The sequence below is a fragment of the Aulonocara sp. 'chitande type north' Nkhata Bay genome, linkage group LG9 (assembly GCF_057382095.1).
Source record: "Aulonocara sp. 'chitande type north' Nkhata Bay isolate Kocher_YH1m ecotype deep benthic linkage group LG9, A_spYH_male_GT1.1, whole genome shotgun sequence".
Lineage (NCBI taxonomy): Eukaryota > Metazoa > Chordata > Actinopteri > Cichliformes > Cichlidae > Aulonocara > Aulonocara sp. 'chitande type north' Nkhata Bay.
This window is the reverse complement of record NC_141352.1, coordinates 34,372,871-34,387,057: the sequence shown is the minus strand read 5'-3', so window position 1 is coordinate 34,387,057 and position 14,187 is coordinate 34,372,871. Positions and strand designations below refer to the sequence as shown.

At 41.7% G+C, this 14,187-nt stretch overlaps 1 protein-coding gene across 4 annotated transcripts in view; it reads left to right on the top strand.

Moving 5' to 3' along the window:
- The window catches only part of adarb2 (adenosine deaminase RNA specific B2 (inactive)), a 228,777-nt gene that overhangs the window by 126,099 nt on the left and 88,491 nt on the right, over positions 1–14,187 (top strand). For all 4 annotated transcript variants that reach the window (XM_086307240.1, XM_086307244.1, XM_086307243.1 and 1 more), the window contains one exon: positions 13,952–14,038. In XM_086307240.1, coding sequence (XP_086163366.1) covers positions 13,952–14,038 — 87 coding nt within the window. The remainder of the gene's footprint in view (positions 1–13,951; positions 14,039–14,187) is intronic.

Here is a 14,187-nt window from a genome sequence, read left to right as displayed (position 1 = left end):
GCCAGCGCTGATCATGAATTTTCAGGTTCAGCCGAATCTTATCTTTTCTTACATGCACAGAAGTGTTGGTCAGCAGGCCCCCACTGTTTAAGTATTTGCACCCATTAAGAAGCTACATAAGAAGATGGAAGACCAGAAAAGGCACATTTCAGTTTCTGTTCTCTCTGATCAAGCAGTAAAAGGAAAGTACTGCTCTTTTCCTCGTGTTATAAGAAATGTGACAAAAACAGACTGGAGACAATTGTGTTTAGCTTCTGTTAGCTTTCCTCACTGTCTAGATTTCTAAATTATTCTCTCAAGCAAGCTTTGCAAAGCAAGAGCTGTGACCATGACTGTATGACAGAAAGCTGTAAAGTGTTTATGGGGGTTTGATTCCGAGTCATTAGAGCTAAAACCAAAGAAATGCATGTTGGTACACCAGAAATTAGTAGAAGTGGGGTCAGAAGTTACCGTGGTTACACTGTGTTTTGATTTTTTCTGAAATACTCTTACTTACTATAAGATGAGCTAATTGCTAAACATAGCATAAAGGCAGGAGACGTGGTGAAACGACCAACCTGCTAATGCCTCATTTGCTTTTAAAGAATGAGGTTTTTAGCCATTTCTAGGTTCAAATGCTGTTAGCGCCCAAGAAACAAACAAGCTCAGAGGCGCCATTTAAAGCTAAAATCAGCCCAGATTCTTTCAGCTTCATTAAATTGACGAGCTAATACTCAATGTTAAGTTGGGTAACTAGTTGGCAAAGTATCTCATGTTGATGCTGTTAGGACATCATTGTAATAACATTGTTATTCTCCAAGATCAGCAACTGACCAGTGACATTATCTGAGCATTCAGTTAGCATTAGCCAAGAAGTTAGCCAGTGCTTTTAAAAACTCACTAATAAACCAACATGATAAGCTAAATTGGGCTAACAGCAAACCCAACTTGATAATATAGTTATTATATTTTACAAGTTAGTAAAGAAAATACATTAACAAGAGTTAATTATCCAAAGAGTCATAACAACATAATTGATTAGCGCCAATGTTGATCCTGGACCAATAAGATGCACCAGCTAGCTGATGTTCTAAAAACAAAACTGTGATATATACTTTGGATGGAAACAAAGAGTGAAAATACACTGGACGGAGATCAGGAGCACATGACTGGAAAAAGACGCCGAAAATGACAAGAACTCACCTGAGGTAACATCTGAAATGAGCTCGTCCACAACATGGAGGTTAGCCTTTTAATATGAGGCTGTGTGGTTTGGATTACATGCCTGGATGAAGATTTGATCCTAAGCTTAACGTCCGCACTGAAATCTTAGTCAGCCAGGGGACGATTCTTTTCTGAAGTGCTAAAATTTGGTGTCCAGGGACACTGAGAGTTAATAAGAACAGCTTAAAGCCCAAAGGTGGAGGCTCCTTCCTTAAAAAGAAGCAAACTCAGGAGACTTGGGAACAGGTGTATCATTTGCTGGCCTACTGATGCAGATTTATCTGCTAGATCCTTATAAGGAGTCATGTTGCAGATATTTCAAGTTTTTTCCCTCCTAATTAATTCTATTTTTTATCTTCTTACTTGTTGTAATTATCATAGGAGGCGAAGTTAGACACTAATTGCAAACAAATCAAATGAGAAAAGTGCAAGATTATGAAGAATTCCACACAAGTTTAATCAGTCTAAGTCTCAAAGGTTGTCTCGCGCACACGCAGCTTTTAACATGATTAAATGAAAAGTAATACCTGCCAACCTCAGTCACTAATGAGAACCAGAAATTGGAGTTAACAAAACAGAACGTGATACATCCGCCTAAAACACAAAGTGATAATTCCCACTAGCAGCGCATTGTTCAAGTTGTTCAAACTGAACATAGCGTAGCTGCAAAACAACCGGTGACCATGTATCTTTGATGATCGTGAAGATGTATAGGTGATAAAGGTCACATTAATCTGTAAAACGGCATAACATCTGCTCAAAAAGACAACAAAATGACACGCAGCGTGTAGCAAAGGGTGTCTACAGTGAAGCCTGCCTGCATGCATGCATGTCCAGGGGAGCAAATGTAAAGCAGATGGCCTGGCTACTTTGTCCTCATTGCTGCTAATCAGGTGCTAAATATCCATCAGTGTGTGCTAAAGCGTCCCCCTACTCTTTTTGTTTTTTACTCCCATTTTCATAGCATACTGTACATGCCTTTTTTTCTTTTTTGTCCTCCACTCTCAACTCACTGAACATCACCAGCGATTAAAACACCTCTTTCTAACACAGAAGTTCACGCACATTTGTGTTGACAGGTCGGTGATACCTGAGCGTGAAGAAAAAAAGCTCATATCCTGTGAGTGGTCGATGCGAGGAGCTTTCTACGGCCGAGTGTTTTTACTCCACAGGAAATAAGCGCGGAGCTCAACGCGAGAGAAATCATATGAGGAATGTAGACACTGAGCACAGAGGCTAAATAACACATCCAGCCACATTACAGCTGTTTGATTATTCAGAAAATCTACTGTGGGTGGGGACCACAGCAGTGTTGGTGTTATTTATGGTTGTGCTGTTGGAGTTACTGTATGTTGCTAAAGCCCATTTTTTATGTCTGTCAAACAGCAAAAACACAATATGAAAGCAGCCTCTGCATGTTTCCCCTTAGATGTTTGACTGATGTGTGTACAGAGGCCCGCAGACGCATAGCACAAAGCCTTTCCCGCATGTGTGGACAACACAGGCACACTCGTGTATTGTGTCATTGCGCTATAAATGACTCTTCATCCTCGGCGAACGTGAAGCAGTCGTTTTGAGTAAAATGTAACAGAAATGAAAATCAAAGGTTTATTTATTCAAATAATTGATCATTAAAGAAAATGTGCTTGGTGTAAACTGAATGTAAACCAATCAAGTGCATTACATTAGATTTCACATTTTACTAACGTGCCAACATTAAAAGGACATTTTACATTGAATCAGTTCACTTAACACTAGCATCCCCAGGCTTCTACCTTTCTACCTATAAAACCCGGAGAGCAGTCAAATGGTGGAAGTGGAAGCTAAATTGGCTAGTCATTCATATGTATATTAGGCTGTTAAGTAGGAATTCTGGAGGGAGGGGAGTGGGGGTGTGTGATTGAGGGCGTGGGGGAGCTGCTAAAAGCTGTGAACTTCCTTTTGTGTTTCATCTTGATGCATTCTCAATCATCCAGGGAAATAAATCTCCAAAAGTCACCAACTTGGAGTGTTTCAGTTTGCCGTCTTAGGGAGAAATCAACACACATGGGTGTATTTCCTTTGTTGCTGAGATTTATTGATAAAAACAGTACAAAAAAACCAACCATTTGTACACATATTTACAAATAATAATAAAAAGTGAGTGAGTACATTTCAACATTATACCAGTGGTCTGATTGATGCCACAATGGAGCAAATCGAGCAACCGGACCTCCTCTCCAAGGAAAGAAAATTCATCGCCCTGAAGAATCCTCTGGTGTACGGACCTCCTCTCCAAGGAAAGAAAATGCAGAGAAGACTCACCACTCAGCAGGCCTTGGAAATGATCCTGACGGAAGTCGACCCTTGTGACTCGGATGGAGAAGACCTAGCAGTTCAGCCGGATTCGGACTCAGAGCTGTCTGATCAGTCTTCCGGTTAGTTTCATTTCATGTTATTTCCTTTTTCATTTCAAACAAGTAAGTGGATGTAGTTAGTAAGTAAGATATTTCAGACATTATTCTGATACAGAGGAGGAGATACTGGAATTATAATTAGTATCTATGCATGCATTTGTGATTTTGTTTGACCTTCCCATTTTGCTCACAATTTGAATTTGTTCACACTGCAGATGAGGAGACTGCTTCTCCACCGAAAAAGAGAGCTTGTTTGGGGACTGAGACAGCGAAAGATGGCACAGTGTGGCGTGAAGAACATGTGGGGACCTGTCTCCCTTTCACCCCAATAGAAGCGTACGCTGCAGATGGAGAGCCAACGGCTAAGGCCAGGAGAAGTATCTCGAGTCGCCTTCAGAGCTTCCTGTGTTTTGTCACTCTTGACATGCTTCATAGCATTCAAGAATGGACTATTCAACATGCACAGCAAACGGAGCATGTTCATTGGTTCATGGACCTCCCTGAACTAATGGCATTTATTGCAATTGTGATCTTGCGGGGGGTTTGCAGGCTTCCATCTGTAAATGACTGCTGGTCAGCAAACCTGGGAAACCCACAGATAATTGGAATTATGGCACGAAACCGCTTCCAAGACATCATGCAACACCTACGCTTTGATGACAAGTCCACCCGCTGTGATCGAGCAAAGACTGACAAGTTTGCTGCAATTTCCAGTGTGTGGGGATCATTTGTCACCAACTGCATCACGTGCTACAACCCTGGTCTACATATCACCATTGATGAACAGCTTTTCCCATCAAAGACTCGGTGCTGTTTCCTGCAGTATATTGCAAGTAAACCTGACAAGTTTGGGATCAAGTTTTGGGTGGCTTGCGACCTAAAATCCAAGTACATTTGCAATGTCTTCCCATATCTTGGTAAGGACCCCAGTCGTCCCACTGGGGAGAGACTTTCTGAAAATGTAGTAATGAGGCTGATGGAACCATTCCTAGACAAGGGCAGAAATGTTACCACGGACAATTTTTTCACATCGCTTTCACTGGCACAAAAACTTCTTAGACGGAAAACCACCATCCTCGGCACAGTCAACAAGATTCGCAGGGAAATTCCTCAATCCACTAGACAGACAGATCGCAATGTATTCACCACTCAGGTATGTTGCAGGTCTTTTGTGGTTCTATGTTTATGTGTTTCATTGTGTGTAAAAGGGCTATGAAAATAACAATTTATCTTATTTCTTAGGTGTTTTCAACCTCTGCTGCCACGCTGACGGCGTATGCGGCCAAACGGAAGAAGACAGTCTATATTCTTAGCAGCATGCACAGCGTGGTTCAGACTGATAACACCACCAAAAGGAAGCCAAACACTGTCACCCTTTACAACAAAACAAAGTGTGGCGTGGATGTGATGGACCAGATGGTTCGGGAGTACACTGTCCGCAAAGGAACACGGCGCTGGCCAGTCGCCGTGTTTTATAACATGATTGACATGGCAGCACTGAATGCACATGTGCTGTATCAAGCATGCACCGGGACGAAGGAAAGACGGGTGGACTTCCTGGTGGCGCTTGCAACAGAGTTGGCTCACTCTCATGTAGCTGTGAAGAAGGCAAGAAAAGATCAGTTGCTTCGGGCAGAACCCTCCACACCGAGCCCTGGAAAAAGAGCCACGTGTCAGGTCAAACACAAATGCAAGAAAAATCAGGCCACTGTGCGATGTGTTCACTGCTACAGGTACACATGTGGTAAATGCAGACGACAGATACCGTGGCAGTGCCAGGATTGTGAGTGATTGCTGAAAATGTTGAAATGTACTCACTCACTTTTTATCATTATTTGTAAATATGTGTACAAATGGTTGGTTTTTTGTACTGTTTTCATCAATAAATGTCAGCAACAAAGGACATACAAAGGACATGTGTTGATTTCTCCCTAAGATGGCAAACTGAAACACTCCACTCCCCCACCCCCTCAATCACTCACCCCCACTCCCCTCCCTCCAGAATTCCTAGGTAACGACCTAATATACATATGAATGACTCCAGCATTTGACTGACTGCTCTCCGGCTTTTAAAGGTAGAAACGCAAAATGATGACTCCGCAGGGGTCTAAGTCAGCATTTTGTGAGTGTGTCATGAGACATCACTAACAGTCAGAAAGGACGTTTTTAATAATATTCTGGTGTTTTTTTATTGTAGATTTTTTAAAATATTTTTTAACTTTAATATTGCAGGTTGTGATTAAAGTTCCATAATTAGCAGAAAATACAGTCAAATTATAATTTATGTCCAGCGCATATAGATTTTCAACATTGCCTGTGACTGAATGGAAACACCAACAGTTTGACCTGGTAAAACTCATGCAATACTATGCAAAGGTTTTCTTTTGCTTCATTGAGCCAGATTTTATTTATTTATTTATTTTTAAGTGGCATTGAGCAATAGTTCCCCAGGCTTTCTGAATCTCTTTCAAAGTTTTTCTTTGGACATTGGCTGCTTTTTCTCTCATTTCCATTCCAGTCCTTGTGCCAGACCATTTTCAGAGGGATGTTATTTTGGTTCGTTTCCATGTCAAGCCACTTAACACTAACCTTTTGACTCATCCAAGCATAAAATGATACCTAACTAAAGCGTGAATCAGTGTTTTGCCTACACATAAAAGACAACTTTCACATTTTCAATTGTATTTTTGGCACTTTGTTACCAGCATCCTGTTTCCATTTCTTTAGCTGACTCTATGACAAGTGACAAAGTTTGACAGGTATAAAATTATATGCTTTGCACCAACAAGGTGTTTCCCAAAGAGGCATTAGCTGAAAACTTGGCACATGTCAGCATGATGTGGCCTTAAAAATGTAAGAAAACTGGACAAGTGGAGGACGAAAGATGGACAAAAAAGTTGTCTTCGGCAGATAAAAGCCATGTCCTTCAGAAATAAGAAAACATCCAGCAAAGACCTGAGAAATGCGTCTGGCTGTACTGATTTCTTATCGGAAACGGTGTCAGTGGAAGGGTGGCTGTCAAGAATCTATTATTATGGAAAGGAAACAGGGAAAAAGGCTGAAGTACACCAAATTACACAAAAAGTAGACTCAGCCGCAATAACCTCTAGAAGTATGAATTTAAGAAGGACTGAGTTTCAAATAATGAAAACTTTCTGTTAGTGGACTCAAATCACGCGTACGGGCAGGGAGCACATCATTTTTAATTGAAGACATAAAGAAAAATGTAGGTAGATTCCAGGATATACAACCTGAAATCAGTCAGAAAAATAAAAACAAGCAGGGAGGCAACGAGATGACCTGACAAAGATGAAGGGAAAGACACAGGTGGAACATTCAGACAAACAAGGAGTGCAGGACGGGACGAGGGAAAGGACGAAAGCATGTGAGAAAACCAGCTTTCAAAGTAAAACAGGAAGTTACAACAAACAGCAGCTGAGACATGACAACAAGGGGCAACATTATTGTACTACACTATATTATTATAATATTGCTGCGTTCCATTAACCTTGGCTATAAAACTTATACTATGCATCTGTATGTGCCAATAGAGTGGTTACCTGAGCAGCTGCTCAGTATACTGCCTTTGGACTTGAACTGTGTTTTCAGCGTTTTTGCTGAGTCCGAGCTTTGAGTTGCTATGAAGAGTAACACTGTACATGATGGCAGAAAGGCGGGGAAAGTAGAAGCGAAGCCAAATCAGCAGATATGAAATAGACGGTAACACTTTCTGGTGAATTACTCCTCCAATCAGGAGAGATCTGTGACATCCTTTATTAGATGTTGCCTCTATTCCAGACCTTTTAGCCACCGGTAAATGCAGGATAAAATTCATTTGGAGGGGCCAAACCTATGAAAGAGCTTATATTGCTTTTATTAAGCAAACATAAGAATAATTCTGCTTCCAACACTTCATCCACTGGGCTCCTCAGTCCTGAAACACATTCGGTGGCAAAAGAAGTGGTGATGCAACACAGTGGTAAAGATGCCCCTGTCCCAGTTTTTTTGAAGCTCTTTGTGACATCAAATTCAAAGCTTTCGTTTTCAAATCAAATTTCTCAGTTGCGTTTCTTTGTGTTGTTTTCAGTCAAACACAGATTCTGCATGATTTACAGATCGTCAGTTTCTGCTTTGATTTACGTTTAACACTGCGTCCAAACTTCTTTAGAGACAAGCTTGTAAAGAAACAATACAGCCTCTCATTTATTGGCTCAGTGGATTCAGTATTAAGAAGAGTTTGAGAGAAAAATACAGAAAGAGAAAGAGAGAAAGTCAAACAGAGAGTGAGAGTCAATGATTTCCCCCAGCACCTGTTTCACTAGTAAATGGTAGTGTCTCCTGTCGCTCATCTGACCCATTCGTTATGCTGAGCCATGGGGAAATCTGATTGGGCTCATTACCCTCTCCTCAGAACTGATTCAGGAAGTGCGAGGAGAGAAAGAGAGGGCCTGTTCGGCGGCTCATTGTGAATGGAAACCATCATCAGGGTTGTCACTATCAGGAACGTCTGGCCATCTGCCAAGGCTCTCCCTATCTAACCTGGCTCTCCTCCACCTCCCAGCCTTTCCGCGGTGGAAACAAATGAGTGTCGTCTCCTCTCGCTGTGTCCTGGTGCAGTGGGGGATGGACGTAGTGAGCTGAGACTATTGGCATGCATTGTCTCATTCATTCAGGCCCACTGCTGAATAAGAAGGGATGGATGAAAGATACCGTGAAGGGCATGTAAGGTAACGGGGTTCACATCTGCGGAGGTGATCGGTGATACGTTTGATGAACTTCGCAGCAGACGGGATTTTTCCTCTTAGCTTTGAGGTGAAGCTTTGACAGGGAAGGTTGCACATTCACCTTATTTGCCCCGATATACTGGACGGGTATAATCGGTGTATAATTTGGAAACATGAAGCTGGCCTCACAGTCAGCCTCAATCTCATATCAGTGCTAACTAACAGAAGAAGAGTATTTATGCTGCTTTAAGAGCGATTTCTGTTAAAGAAGCTTTCAGGTGGTCTCGGCAATCTGGCCTCCATATGGACTTCCTGAAGCATTAACTTAAAACTGCGCAAATTAATTTGTTATCAGCAGTGAAAATCTGCTATATTTCTGGGAAAATCAGTAGCACTACAAGCTGTAAATCACCGAGGGAAAAAAATGCCTCTTATGTTACACGGAGCTCACTTATAAATCAGAGAATAGTGCACTTGTGCTGGCGCTTCATGAACCTTTGAAAACACAGTCAGAGGTGGCATTTCAGAGATGACCTCTAAACTGTGCTGCTTACTGCTGCACAGTTGATTCAACATCAGAGTTATTGAAACCACAGTGATATTTTCTATTCAATAGCTACTTCCTGAGACATTTGAAGTGAACAGTGCTCCACTGAAAGTGAAAAGAATTGTTTTGGAAGGTTGTGTGAAATTATACAGACTGGAGGAGCTCTGTAGACAAAAACCTCTATTCTGACTGTGAATGTTCAAATAAAAAGCCTTTGAATGCAGAATAAAAGGGTCTGTGCAGGCTTTCATAAAGCCTGGTGATAAGTCCAGCACATTAGGAAGCAGGGAGGACAGTGCATTGAATCTGCTTCCTCCTTACATCATTAACTGCATAGGGATGATATTTCATCTGTCAGTGTGTGTGATTTTAGCGTTTTAGTCAACACACAAATATTTCAACATCGCGATGGCCAGAGGATAAAGCCAATCGAGATGTGATTACCTAACATTTCATCGAGTGCTATCATCAGGTCATTATAAATAGAATTTTAATTTTACTTACATGCCGTTAGGTCTCATTTACTCTTTGGATGATAATGCTATTGCATCACATTAGCATTAATTGGAAATAAACTAGCAGGTTTTTCCCTGATTTGTTTGGAGGGGAAAAATAAAATATATTTTCTTGCTTTTTTATCAACATGACTGCAGCTGAAGAAAATAAAGATTTACACTGTAAGTAAAAGATGCCCTATTTATTGGTTATTGGTTGGCTAGACAAAAAGGTTGAGTTAGAAAGGATGTGCAGCAGGTTAGGGGGAATAAGGAAAGGGATGGAAGTGAGCTGCCAGGCAGGAGGGGAAAAGGAAGTCCAGAGAGAAGATTCATGGATGTATGGAAGGAGAACATGCAGAGGGTGAAGAACAAGAGAAAAAGAAGAAAAGATTTCACCCACTGGTTGGTTGGCTAGCGTTTTAAATATCTGGAGAAGAAGATTGGGGTGGTCACAGGCAGTATAAAAGATCTCCCGGGTCTGTAAAATAAAGCCAATGGAAAGTGCCTTAAACTTGCATTATTATGAATGTTCACCAGGGGGCGATACCTGTAGCTCCAACCCTCAGCGTCGGCTTTTATAAACAGTCAGGTATTCATTGCAATTCTGACTGTATAAAACGCTAAGTCCATTTTAACATTTTAGTTCAATTAAACTAACATAATGAGGATACCAATCTCATTCCCGACACATAAAATACGGACGATTTGTCATGTTCCGAGGCAACCCATAAGAGCGCGGAAGGTTACCTTCTCCATGATACGTGCCGGACGCTCCCAGTGGTAACACACGTTTCCCTAACCTTATTCCTAACCTTGACTACAGTCTTAATCATATTACATGGCGTTATCCAAAGCGATTCATGTTGAGAAAGTAAAAGAAATGTACATGTGTAGATTCATTCCAAACGGTTCTCATGTTTCCTGACGTTTCCGAACACATAACCTAGAAATGTGTTGCGTAACATACCTTCAATTTGTCACATGACATAATCTGTTACACTTTGGCATGAGAACGTTAACAACTTGCCCATCACAAGTTGTTAGCCAAGATCACGTGGTTTCACAGTCTGACACATCCCTCACCTGGTACATCCGGTTTCAAACACCTCATCTCCTGACTTAATGACAGGATTTCACGTCCCAGCGGGTGAGGTCACAGTTGCTTTATCAGTCCTTTGAACCATCTATAAATGTGACTCAAAAGAAGTTTGTCCCTTAATAAAACTAATAATAACTATGATGGTAAAATTGGGTTGCAATGGCCTTTAACCCTCTCAGGCTCAAATTAAACTTTTTGTTGCTAATGCACAACCAAGTCCTGCAGTGGTACTTCTGAGTAATAACAACTAATAAAATATGTATGTGGGGTAATCAGGTTGTTAGTTTGTAACTGTTGCAAATTGGCAACGCCTGCCTCGAGAGGGTTAAAACCCCATCTACATGTAAGAACAACTGAACTGTGGATTTCATTTTAGGAAATGTAATCAAGCTGTGATACCTGTATTGTAGCCACTTGTCAGTGACAGTGATTAAAGCATATCCTGCTTTATTGCCTATTTAAGTGAACCCACAGTTTACAAAGTGAACATCATGCTGTATTAAGGACGATTTCAAACTGCTAATTGTAAACATAAACTAATTAGGAAAACATATATGCAGGTCATCGATCAACTAAGCCATAATAAGCATTTTCTCTTTAGTCAGACTTCATTTTACAAGCCAAAGATTTTCCTCCTAAAGAATGCTGGGTTAGTGCATTTATCACTGGCAGACCTGGATCCTACAATCACAGCACAGTATTAACAGCTGCCGTCTCCTCTCCATTGTAAACCTCCAGATTTGAGCGCTCCGAATGTCAGCCTCGTATTTCTAAAGGAGGATGCACTTTCGTATGTCAGAGCGGCTCTCGATTTTCAGTCTGTTTATGCAAAGCCTTGGTGTCTCATTGCCCAGTGGGGCTTTTCACTTGGCAATAGCTGATGAGTGGGTTGTTAAGACCCCTTGGTGGAACAGGATTATCAAATATAGATTACAGGCGTTTGGGGCCCCAGTGTGAAAGCTCGGGCTCCTGAGTGTTAATTGCTGGCCTCGCTGTGCTCTCCAATTTCATGCTTGAAGTGAACATTTGTCTTTCACGCTACAAAGGCGCCGGAGACATTTGTGTGTAAATGCAAGAATGAGCTAAGGTATGCTGTACCAGCCAACAGACCCTTAAAAACACAAATTTTTCCACATTTACAAATACAGCAGACAGTCGTATGTGTGTCTGTGTGTGTGTGTTTTCTTACTGTAAATGGGGCTTTAGGGGGTTTAAAAACAATATAGACTGATTTGAAAATGGCCTGTATAATGACACTGGCCAAGGGAGTCATTTAGGCCCAAATTGCTGCCTGTGTTGGGCTTCGGTCCGTAATTAGGTCAGAATGCAAATGCCTGTATTGTGATGTTGGCCCACGAGGACTAGCACAGCTCCAGCCTCAGTGTTTAGAGTGTAACCATGTGTGTCAGAGTGACTCATTGAGCCCCGCTAGTGCTGTTGAGCTGCGAGAAGAGAAAGAGCACTGGGGGCCGAGCTCATTCACAACCTTGTGCTCTTATCAAAATGTGTTTACTGCACTGTAATGCTGCGTCCCATTTAGGCAGCATTTAGCAACGTTAAACTGTTGCGGCCCCGGGCCTGAATGCTGGGGTGGAGACACAAAGGGCCTGGGATGCATCGTGACCTCTGGCTCACCCTCTAACCCTGCACACACTGACATCCATTCATTCTGCCTTTATTTCTCCCTCTTCATCACCTCATTGTACTTTTTGTACAGCCCTGTCTTTCCTCCCGTCCTGATGCCTCTCCCTTACATTTGTCTTCTATTGATCATTAGGTGGTGTTGAGAAGAGAGGGGAGGTTTAATTAAGGAGCCAGACTGGTCTGTCAATTCTGCTCAGCGCTGCATGGAGTGCACTAGACCAAGCAATGGCTCTAATAGGGCTTCATACAGTAAACAACACGCACACCTGGACAGCAGCGGGCCCCAGGGAGGAACAGGAGAGCGCTGTGGTAGATAAAGAGAGTTTAGCATCATAGGTGTGGCGCATGAGTGTGGAAGATTTCAAATGGTTAAAATGCCTGAAAATGAAAGAAGAATCGAAGAAGAGACGTTGGTTATTTTGCATTTTGGGTTTAATTAATTGAGCCGTTTTTCACTGTGACTTGAATCTCACATGCCACATTACATGAAAATTGTAGCACTGACAGCAAAGTGAAGATTGCTTATCGGTGTGATCCAGCAGACAGTAGCAAACCTGACAATATTAGATAAAAAATCTTGTTATTATCCCTCATGAGGGCGCGCAAGAAAAATCAAATGCCTTGTCACAGTTCTGCGATTCTGAGCAGTGCTGACACAATTATTGCGACTACTACGACTACTACTGATATGGAAAAAAAAATCTGCGGGCAGGTTTTGTATGGCGCAGACACGAGTGGTTAATTTGTCTTGCTAGTTTTAAAATCTTCGTTGTATCACTGATTATAGTCAGATGACAAAAACTTGGTTGCTTATAAATGGAGACTGTAACATGGCGTTCACAGAGGGATGGGGAAATGAGCATAATGTGTATGAAAATCAAAAGAATGGGGATTTATAATACATAAGCATATACATGTTAGTTATTGCTGTATGCGTGTTTGTATATGTGCATATAGTCCTTCTGACTGGCCCACTTGTTAAGCGGGTATGGACGAGGATTAGGGCCACTGGACAAAAAGGAGGGGTCCTTTGGATTTGAATTATTACTTAAAATTATTACTAAAAAACCCCAAAATATTATATATGCTATATGTGGTGCATAATGTTGACAGTACTGGAAACAAAAGAGCTTTGCTGAACTATATCATGAGCAAATATTTAATTATAACTTGCATTATTTTCTTTTTGCTAAACGGTCTGTTGGATATACTAATACTGACAAATCTGTAACAGGCCAACCAATATATCGATTTGGGTCTGATTACAGTGGCCTGAAACAGCGTTCATAATTAAGCCTAATGATTTTAGATGTGTGAATGAGAGACTAGATTGCATGACTTTTTTTGGCATATTTGGACACAACAGCTTACACATATTATTAGAGTAACGGCTCAAGAAGTCCTTTCCTGCCCACAGCTGTGATATTGTCCTGTCTAAAATCTGAACGGACCACTTTGATTTAGAAAGCTGCTTTGTTGCGTCTAATGTTGCATTTTCTCTGGCGACGCCGCTGATTCTGCAGACGTGAATATTTTCCTTTAAGCCCCATGGTGACTTTTGTGAATGAAGCAGCAAAATAGGACAGTCCACAAAACAGCAAACGTTGTAGTGTGAGTCACAGTGGACGAATGTGTGGATTTTTACTTGACCACGTGCGTGTGTGCGCACTGCGCTCCATGCATGGGTGACAGGCTTGTGTGCATAGTTCTGCTCGCTTATGCTTCATCTCTGGCCCCGTGTTGGGGCCGATGATGATCCGCGGCTTTAATCGATAAAACTATCAAAACATCTCCTCCGCTGCCCTGTTGTTGACTCTGCGTGTCTCTTGTCTCCCCTCCAGAGAAAGTCAGTATGCTGTCGGCATTGATCGCTCCCTTCAAGTACATAAGCCCTGGGACCAGCAGCACAGAGGACGAGGACAGTTTAAGTAAGCTGCTGCGTCTTTTTCCTTCTCTCTGTCAGTGCACACGCTACCTCTCTCAGTGGCAGGCCTAATATGGAAATGATCTCTCTGTCGCCCCGCATAATTAATTATTTGGCAGATGAGCTCTTTGGTTACACACTGGTGTCAGCTTG